This window comes from Oryza glaberrima, chromosome 2 (genome assembly GCF_000147395.1).
Source record: "Oryza glaberrima chromosome 2, OglaRS2, whole genome shotgun sequence".
Lineage (NCBI taxonomy): Eukaryota > Viridiplantae > Streptophyta > Magnoliopsida > Poales > Poaceae > Oryza > Oryza glaberrima.
The window spans coordinates 58,641-68,787 of record NC_068327.1 but is presented as its reverse complement, the minus strand read 5'-3'; the positions used below and the strand labels follow the sequence as shown (position 1 = coordinate 68,787).

At 39.7% G+C, this 10,147-nt stretch overlaps 1 protein-coding gene across 2 annotated transcripts; it reads left to right on the top strand.

Annotated features, from left to right (window-relative positions):
* The first annotated feature begins 3,171 nt into the window (after positions 1-3,171).
* LOC127763412 (amino acid transporter AVT1C-like) lies at positions 3,172-8,747 on the top strand. 2 transcript variants are annotated; one of them, XM_052288103.1, is made up of 13 exons: positions 3,172-3,291; positions 3,378-3,656; positions 3,906-4,249; positions 5,256-5,470; positions 5,580-5,603; positions 6,095-6,275; positions 6,401-6,620; positions 6,715-6,850; positions 7,426-7,449; positions 7,869-8,007; positions 8,086-8,138; positions 8,227-8,289; positions 8,383-8,747. In XM_052288103.1, exons 2-13 carry the CDS (start codon positions 3,427-3,429, stop codon positions 8,476-8,478), a joined length of 1,725 nt encoding a protein of 574 aa, XP_052144063.1. In that variant the 5' UTR covers positions 3,172-3,291; positions 3,378-3,426; the 3' UTR covers positions 8,479-8,747. The 2 variants fall into 2 exon arrangements, with proteins under 2 accessions (XP_052144063.1, XP_052144064.1); XM_052288104.1 differs by lacking the exon at positions 3,172-3,291 and having other exon boundaries at positions 3,300-3,656; positions 8,095-8,138.
* The last annotated feature ends 1,400 nt before the right edge of the window (positions 8,748-10,147 follow it).

The window sequence follows — 10,147 nt, the reverse complement described above, 5'->3', positions numbered from 1 at the left end:
TTTCATTTGGGCTTTGCGCGCTCTGACCTGACCACATCACTCAAATTTCTAGGGGACACTGCTCTTTTCTTTCTTAAGAAAGTTGTTTTCGAAATAGATCTCGATAAAAACAAACTCTAACAAAAACAAAATGGACATATACCTCAACACAGAAAGATCTGGCATTGACATCCAATACCTCATTGCCAATGTTATCGCGTTGTTTCGTATTCCTGACCACGAAGCACCAAGAATGCCAGTCAATGTTATTTGAGTAAATTGTACTTTGGACTATAACTAAAATCTTATCGTGTACCAAGTCATACGTAATATTTTCACTTTAAACTATGATCTTTTACCTTATGTTGAACATTGGGCGACCTTCTGCCCTTCCTCTTGACCTACTCGTTTGATACCCACTCCCCATATTAAACCTTTGTACGCAGTGGCCATCAGTGCTTCCTTGCCATCCTTCCTTAGTTCCTTCTCATTGTTGGTGTCCATTCCTACCATGTAGACAAGGCGCCAAAGGCGGCACCACAGTAATGTCGTAGCATCTTCAAGCAGGAGCACCCGATGCCTAGTAGACCAGTACACGAGATATTTAATTGTGTTGCTTAGATCCGATCTCGTCCCAGCTAAAGGCCGAGGATACAAAAGGGTTACACACACGTGCCCCTGAAGCCGAGGAAAGTAGCTTTCAACGCGTCGATGTTGTCGAAGCCAGAGGTAGGTGCGGCCAGCCAACAGTGGTGTTAACGGTGAAATTTGGCCATTTTCGTTAGCCAATACTGAATCAAAATAGAGAATTAACACCATGATTTTCGTAGATTTGGTTGGTAAATTTATCTCGTTCCGTTATAAGGAACGTTTATTTTGGTTTCTATTTTCTATGGACAGAGTTATGAGCTGATGGACTCGTGTTGGATTCGGACTTAGCTAGTTTGCCGATCAGAGTCGTGTCTGAGTCGGAGTTGTATCATGTAGTTTCCTTATTTGGGATAGAGTCCTAAGCTGATCTAACTGTAGTAGAATTGGACTTGATCTAACCTATGGGTATAAATATGTACACCTAAGGTCCTTTTAATTTAACAACGGTTCAATATACAACTTTCTAGTTTCGATGAGTTCTTGTTTTCAAGTTTGGGCTGCATTAGTTTTGATCTCCAGCGAGAAAGTAAGTATCATCAACTTCGCTTGTATTGGCGGAATTAGTACTTTCTCGGTTAAGTGCGATATACTAGTTAAGCTTTTACTTGTGTTGCCTATCTGATCTATCGATTCTTTCTTAGATTGCTTTGTTGTCTTAGTTAGATTCAATATATCAATCACACTGAGTATTACCAATTGGTTGGTTTAAATCTATCAAGCTCACCATTAATTTTGAACTGCCTTGGTTAAGTTCAATCTTCTAGGTTATAATTTGCTGGTTAGATTTGCTCAAGCCAATAGATTTTTAATCATTTTTCCATCGGAGTTTTAGCTGATGAATTATCAGCTTATCATAATTTAATCTGCCATAATGGTTGATCCACAAGATTTAGTATAATTGGCTAGCTGATGTTTTATTATCTTCAATCTTATATTGTCACAGTTGGGTACGATCTATCTAGATTTTGGTTAATAACCCTAAATTGTTGGTGATTATATTTTAACTTGTCATATCCGATGTTAGTTTATTTTCTTTAGATAGAGCAATGATAAGTCTTAATTGATTATTGGCACATCGGCATGCATCTCGAAGATATATATATTTTTTAGATTCAATTTTGTTACTTTCAATCTTATATTGTGTCGGTTTGGTCCGGTCTATTAAGATTGGCTATAATAAAGTTAGATGATTTACAAATATATTATATCTAAGTTTCGGTCGATGTTGTTATAGCGATCGATCCAAAATTCCATCGGCATCGGTTGGGCTTACGATAATATATTGGCCCTATGGTCAATTGGCCCCACGATCTAATCTTTTATTTTCTATCTTATTAGTTATAGGATCAAATTAACTAGCATGCCCTAAACCCGATTTGATAGGACTTGTACTAAATCTAAGCATACATCTCAGGCCTTCGTGTGTGTGGTGAGTTTTGGTCAACAGATGGGTGAAGAGAAGGGTAGCCCAGTAAGCAATAGAATCATGGTAAAAAAAAAGAAAACATTAAGTGTAGATTGGTTTAGGATAAAACTTGATAATAATAGCTCGTCCAATGTGCAATTTAATCTTAATATTTTAATTAATAGGCCTAAAACATAAGAAAGTGAATGTAGTGCTGTGTATCCTCCCCCCAGGAGATAAAAAAACGAATGAAAAAGAAAGGGGACGAGGGCTTGAACACAAATCTTGCAGAGTCGCTGAATCTCTTGATATTCTTTTTGTTAGATGTAGGCCCATCAAAAACTTATAAACACGCATTTCCTTCATCCTAAAATAAATAAATCTACTTAGTACGCGACGTGACATATTCTAATATTACGAATCTAGAATGTGTCACATCCCGTATTACATTAGTTTGTTTTGGGACAAAGGGTCCTGGCAATGAGGTGAGGGTTAGTTTTCGTCAAATATGAAATTAGTTTTGTATGAAAGAGTGAGAGTGTCAAATTTGAGTCCTCATCAGTGCTCATCAATAAGTTATTCTCTCTCTCTCAAACAGAAAAAGAGAACCAGGCCGTGTTTAGTTTTCCAAACTTTTTCTTGGAATTTCCAACTTTTCCATCACATTAAAACTTTCCTACACACAAACTTTTAACTTTTCCGTCACATCGTTCTAATTTCAACCAAACTTTTAATTTTAGCGTGAACTAAACACACCCCTAGTATAGTACTACAGTTTTGAATCTTTGGTTGAAAACGGCATCAGATCCGATCCGGATCCGATGGTGATGTGATCCCGGGAACATGGCGCATCCAATGATATGGTTTTGGAATTAGGAGAAAAGCAGCAGTAAAAATTGCTTGTTGCGGCAACCATATGCAGCAAAATTTGACATGTAAGCTGCTAGGACTAGTAGTAATGTCTTGTGTTTATTTAAAGTTGAATTGGAGAATGAAGGGGAATATGGTTATGAATAATAGAAAGGGAATCATCGTCATAGAGGCGAAGGAGAGTAATGTGTGAGGGAATCATGACGTTGATGACGGACGGCATCAATTTATTTAATCATGCACTTGTTGTCTACTCCAATCGTATAGTATGCATGTGTGGAGTCATCCAATGGTTCCTTCTCCCTTGCATCAGCTGGGGCTAAAAGTGTGTGCGCGACAGTGAGAGAGAGAGAGAGAGAGAGGAGAACTAATTTAATCCTAATCAGGTCTTGGCATTATCTCTAACATTGATCAGTACACACAGCTCTTGTTCTTGTACTACTACTAATCTTGTATAGGAGGAGGACTGCAGTTGCAGACTTGCAGAGCCCAAGAGAGGAGAGGAGATTCCAAGAGAAGAGATGAGATCCCACGAGATGAACAACTCTTCTTCTCGTTATGCGTCAGAGGAGGAGCGCGGCAGCAACAGCTTCCTCATCGAGAGCGAGGAGGAGGACGAGGAAGCCCACCCCCACTCCTCCATCCTCCTCAAGGATGCCGACTCCGACTCCGACTCCGACTCCGACGACTCCTCCTGCGCTACCCCGCGCCCAAGCTCCTACGCCACCCACCAATGGCCGCAAAGCTACAGGTCCCTTCCCCTCCCTTCCTGCCAAAATTCAGATTTGTTTCTTCTCTTTTTATCCTCCCATCAATTAATCTGTATCTGTTTCTGTATCCTCATTCTTCCAATTTAAATAAGTTCATCTAAAAGAGAAACAGTCCACATACTATAGGACTACTAGATGCCAACCTCCCTTGCTCATCTCATCTTATTCAAACTAAACTAAACTAAAAATAAAAATGGAGTAACTCTTCTCTCTTACTTCTATGTTAACAGGCAATCAATCGACATTTATAGTAGCGTGCAGTCTCCCAACCTGAGCTTTTTGGGAACTCCAACTCTAAGCAGGCTCTCCAACTCATTCCTCACCAACTCTTTTCGTGGCAAAACCCCTGAAATTCTCTCTAATCTTGTCAAGCCACTTCTACGCCCATCATCTTCAAGCGACGACCAGCAGCAGCAGCAGCAGCATGACGATGATACCCGTAAGAGTTCCCAGTACCTGCTTCCCTCAAGAAAACCGTCTTTGCAACAGATCCCGGAGGATCAAAAACCATTGGTGCCGGCTCATGAGGTGCCGGCTTATCAACAATGCTCCTACACCCAGGCAGTGATGAATGGTACGCATGTCTACCAATTTTAATTAATGATGATATCATTTCTTTTTTTTTTCCTTTATGGAAGGGAAATACTAGAATGTTATTTATCCTGCAATGATTGATACTAGATATATATGTTGCTTCTCGTAAACCAATTTATAGATCCAACCATAATTTGCTTGCATATGACCTTCTGGAAGTCGTTTTGCTTCTACTGTGAAGTAGAACATGAGAAATAGGACCCCCTCACTTATTGGCACCACAGAATATCCTTGTCATATGGAGTACGTAGCATTGATGAATACACAATCAGATTTGGTGAACCTGGACACGCTCCCACAGACCAGCATGTCCAAGTTCAGTGTATTGATGCTCAGACCAGTCCAAACAATCAGAGCATGAATTTCTAAGGATCTGGATTGAGAATTTGAGATCACACTGTTTTGAACTAGTAGTTATACTAGCTTTACATGCTGTTTCATTTTATTTGATATACCAGCATTGATAGAAGACCCAAACCTTTAGTTTTTTTTTAGCGAAATGCAAAACATTAGTTAGTTCAGCAAACATCTGGAGCCCAGATTAGCCCAGCGGTTATCAGTTTAAGTGCAAACATCAAGTACATCAAATGGTCAATCATGTTGTCCTGAAAATGGTCTATTCTCTTTGTTGATACGCCGCATCACAGGTCCACCAGTTCAACTTTTCTTCTTGTTCTTGGCATCAATAGGGACATCACATGGTTGAGTCACCCCACCATGTGACAGTTGTCACAAACAGCAAGTAGATAGATCTGCAGGCTGTACTTTTGCTTCAAGACAAACCCATATAATTATTATCAAATTATATGCAGAAATACTTCATCCAAAATAAAATGTACAAGTACCAATCTCTCTATTTTTATCTAATTCTTCTTAACCCAAGAAATTGATCTGTTTGCTTTACTCAGGACAAATAACTTAACTTTTTTTTTTCCAAATACCTACGTATTATTACTTAGTCTAGGGGATTTTTTCCTATTATGCAGGAATAAATGTTCTGTGTGGTGTGGGGATCCTATCGACTCCATATGCCATTAAACAGGGAGGCTGGCTTGGACTGGTGATACTTTGCTTATTTGCTGTGCTCGCTTGGTACACCGGAGTGCTCCTTCGACGTTGTCTGGACAGCAAGGAGGGTCTTGAGACATACCCTGATATTGGTCATGCCGCCTTTGGCACCACTGGACGTATAGCAATCTCGGTAAAATCTCTTGTAGATGATGATATTTCAACTGTATGCTTCAGGTTATGCAAAAATGACTGCTCTTGTGCTAACCCTTTTTCCTTGTATGTGGCTCCACTATCTACAGATAATCCTGTACGTCGAACTGTATGTAAGTACTTATTACTAATAAGCCATTTTCAATCGAAATTGCTACGTGCTAGTCCCCAGGGAATGAATTCATACAATTGACACACATCAACTTCATATCCGGGACAAAACACATAGTCACACACGTGCCTCTGATAAGTACAAGGCCACCAGCCCACCACACTATTAGATTATTTGCAACTCTGATATGACCTCTCATGCATTCAAGCTCATTGATAATAGTGTCACATGCTTCAATAATAATTTATTTCAGTTGAAATTTCTATGCTTTAAAACAGAACCAAAATAATACCTACCTTTAGTTACTTAGATCTTGAGATTATAATGCAATACATTTACCTAACTTAACCATGCAATACGTATGAGTTAGCTCAGTTTAGGTTGTGAAGAGTTGCCACGGAAACATAATATATTTTTTTATTTCCTTCTGAATAGTAATACTATTTAAAGCATTTTCACAACATGTTAATTGACCCTGATGTACTGTTTCAGGCCTGTTGCATTGAGTATTTGATATTGGAGAGCGACAATTTGTCAAAGTTATTCCCCAATGCACATCTAACCATTGGGAGCATGACACTAAACTCTCATGTGTTCTTCGCAATCTTGACCACCCTCATAGTCATGCCAACCACTTGGCTCCGCGACCTTAGCTGTCTGAGTTATCTTTCAGGTCTGCATTTCCTTGCTTCTTCTGTTCATCTTACTGGGTCTAGAGTTGTTTAAATAACATGCACGTTATTTGTTGTGCCTTATGTATGTACTGCACATCGTCTCATGATGTTGTTGTGTTTGTAGCTGGGGGTGTCATTGCATCAATCCTTGTAGTTGTCTGCCTATGCTGGGTTGGGGTTGTTGACCATGTTGGTTTTGAGAACAAAGGGACTGCACTGAATCTCCCAGGAATTCCCATCGCAATTGGACTGTATGGTTATTGCTACTCAGGACATGGTGTGTTCCCGAACATCTATTCTTCTCTGAAGAATCGCAACCAGTTTCCTTCTATTCTTTTCACTTGGTAATTAACTAACTTGGAACAATCGATACAGTCCATATTCCATAATTTCGATTACAAATGCAGTACTCAAGATTTGGCTTCTGTTTCTTATCAGTATTGGGTTGTCCTCAATTTTGTTTGCCGGTGCTGCTGTGATGGGATATAAGATGTTTGGTGAGTCCACTGAATCTCAGTTCACGCTGAACTTACCAGAGAATTTGGTGGTTTCAAAGGTTGCTGTCTGGACCACGGTAATGCCAAAACTCTTTCAAACATTTCCTTTAATTACTATGCTATAACCATACAAATGGGTCAGAAACTTATGTTTGCTTATTACCTGGGATAATCATGCCATGAATAAATGGAGCACGGTTCTGTTCCTGTCTATGTAAACAATCACGATACTGTGCATATACAATACTATATAGTTATATCACCATAATGATTAGCTAAAAAGATATTTTTTCTATCTTTCATCTAATTGAAACAGTTACTACCTCCGCTCTTCTCTAGATCCCATTCAGGACATTGAAACATTCTCCAATGCACATGTTTGGTCATTACTTCTTGCACTCACATATTCGTAAAAGTTAATAAAAAATATAACTACATGGAAGTATTTTTCATGACAGATATACTAAAGTCATTTTCACATATAAAGTCTTAATATTTTTTTCACTATTTGGTGAGTTAAGATTTCAAGGGTTGACTGTACGCATATCTAGAACATCATCTACTTGAAAACAGATGGAGTATCTTTTATAGATAGATACCTGCCTTTATGCTCAATCCTGTTGCTAATAGTAAGTTCTTGACTTTGTTGCAGGTGGCGAATCCAATAACCAAATATCCTTGGTGCATCAGATTTCTTTAATGAGATCTAATATCAAAACAAATTAACCTAGAATAGTTATATTTCTGTAGCTATTTGTGCAAATGAAATACACACTTTATAGCAGCTATAATTTTCAGGATACTAGAAATTGGCCTAATTACTAAGCACCCTCTAGCTTGCAATATGCATGGTTTCAGTTAAATATTTGATGACAAGAGGTATTATGCTGCATCTAAACAATATCAATGTTGGTGTGTTACTATAATTAAATTGATCACCGTCGAATAAGTTAGGATCCTGCTTGACCTCTATGGTCTTATATCGTGCTTTACGAAATTCTCAAACTACAATTATTCATATCATACTTTACATGACTGAAACTATTGTGGATATGGCTCTTCGATCTGGGATACCCTTAACAAATAATCACATATGCATTGACCATAACCCCATTGGCTATGAGTTTGGAAGAATTGCTGCCTCCAAATCAGCAGAAGTATGCGAACATAATCATGCTTAGATCCTCCCTGGTGGTCTCAACCCTCCTCATTGCTCTATCTGTCCCCTTCTTTGGTATGTTCATTCTTTTTTTTTTCCTGTTGGTTACCAGTCGTTGACAAATTGAATAGCGGCATAACATCTGTTCTTAAGCTTTGACAGGGCTAGTTATGGCGTTGGTTGGTTCTTTACTCACCATGCTTGTGGTAAGTTTTTACGGTTTACCACAGATGATATACGAGAGTTTGTTTTTACGGTTTAATTGGTGAGGCTAAAACATGTTTTCGGTTGTAGACCTACATCCTTCCATGCGCCTGTTTCTTGGCCATCCTTAAGAGAAAAGTGACTTGGCATCAGGTACAAAAATATGGAAATGAAAATGTGTAATAATAGGGAGAAATGAGCGATGTATTAATTCACTGTACATTATATTGTGGCTTTGATTTACAGATTGCAGCTTGCTCATTCATCATCGTGGTAGGGGTTTGCTGCGCTTGCGTGGGGACATACTCATCCCTCTCCAAGATTATCCATAACTACACCTGACCTGAGTGGCCAGCTGAGGAACGGAGCACTAGCTGCTTATGTAGTAATAAGAAAATAATTAATCATCCTTCTATAGCCCTGCACATACCAGAACAAAGTTTTGCCCGGGAACTGGAGTCGACTTGATCAATTATATATGTATAATATAATTAGTTTGGATCGTTTGTTTAATTTGTGGCAACTCCAGGCATGTTAATGTATAATTAACGATAAAAACACCACAGTACCACATAGTGGAGTTTTGTTAATGATAAAAATAAATAATGCTATACATGGTGTATGATCGATATTACAGACCAATATAAATCGAGTTGTTGCCATTCGTGTGTATGCAGAAATCTATCCATTGATGAAACAAGTCATAGGTGCCAAGGAGCAAGGGAAAATTAGTCTTTCTCCTCCATCCCAACTCACGGAACTGAACGTGGCTGTGACGGGAGCACTACAGATCGAGGAAAAACAACTCTCTTATTAGTGTAAAAATTAGTATTTCTTCAACCCTACTCTCTTTTCCGTGCCACCGGTTTTTCTTCAAGAATTAATACAAATTAAACTAATTTTGGCTAACTCTTTTTTCTCGGCTAAAATTAGGTGGTGATGAATGGCCACTCGAGCGAGCGTCACTTCCCCTCTAGTGGACGACGGCGGCAGTGCTCCGTCGCTTCTCTCCTTGGAGACTCGTCTAGACAACCCCTTGTCAAAACCTCCCAAACAACTAAAGCAAGCTTGCTCTAGATTCACGTCATCTTGTGTCAGCGTCCTAGTTTCGACAAGTTGGCCACATCGGAGGGCCTAGGAGGAGAGCGGTTCCATTCTTCTCTCTTACCCCCCTCTCTCTCTCTCAATCCCAAAGATGTGGATAGAGCAGGGTTTCATGTCGGTTTTAAGGATTGAGTTTTGGGCGATCTCGACTGTAGTTCCTTTGTTGGCCTAGCGGCGGTTGGTCACGTTTAGCGGCGGCCGGTCCGGTGCTAGCCTTCTCATGGGTCTGTATGTCAGAGCTGTCGGTGTGTGGGTGGTGGTATTATTTTTTTCCTTTTCCCTGGTTACGACATTCCAGGATTATAATTTTGTTCCTTTTTATTGCTCTATATATCAATATAAACTTCACACTGCCTAGTGCGAGTAGTTCAAGAAAAAAAAAGATGGTCATGGACGGGAAGCCTGCAGTTTGTTGGAGTATACAAGGAAAGATTTCACTGCACAAGGTTTGACAAAGTAAAGTGCGTGCATGCATGGCGATCGAGACGCACATTACCGAGGCGATCCATGGTGGATCGGAAGAATTGAAGCGAGCAAGAGCGAACCAGTAGTAGCACAAGAATGGGCCGGTCAAGGCATGCATATCCAGCACAAAAACAGTGCAATTCAACTACTAGTAGTAGCACCTGTTCTGTTAGCTACAGTAGTTAGGGCATGATGTACAGTGGTGCGTGCTGTTCATCTGTGTCAGTCAGCTCAGCTGTGTGCATTTCCGTGCTAGAGCTATACGAATACGAGAGAGAGAGAGAGAGAGAGAGAGAGAGAGAGCTAGTTAGTCATAGAGAAGGAATTAGGAGATCGATCGATCGACCGATGGTGTTGTCTGCCTGACTGCATATATATATAAGCTAGCTAGCAGCAGCGAGTTGTAGGCCTCTACGTAGTAGCTATTGATATCCAGAGCGAG

What these genes read in the sequence shown, in the direction of transcription:
- LOC127763412 (XM_052288103.1), top strand. Translation starts at nt 3,427, where the DNA reads ATGAGATCCCACGAGATGAACAACTCTTCTTCTCGTTATGCGTCAGAG. An exon ending in CTGGACGTATAGCAATCTCG is followed by an intron (nt 5,471 to 5,579) that starts GTAAAATCTCTT and finishes CACTATCTACAG; the next exon opens with ATAATCCTGTACGTCGAACT. An exon ending in CCTTCTATTCTTTTCACTTG is followed by an intron (nt 6,621 to 6,714) that starts GTAATTAACTAA and finishes GTTTCTTATCAG; the next exon opens with TATTGGGTTGTCCTCAATTT.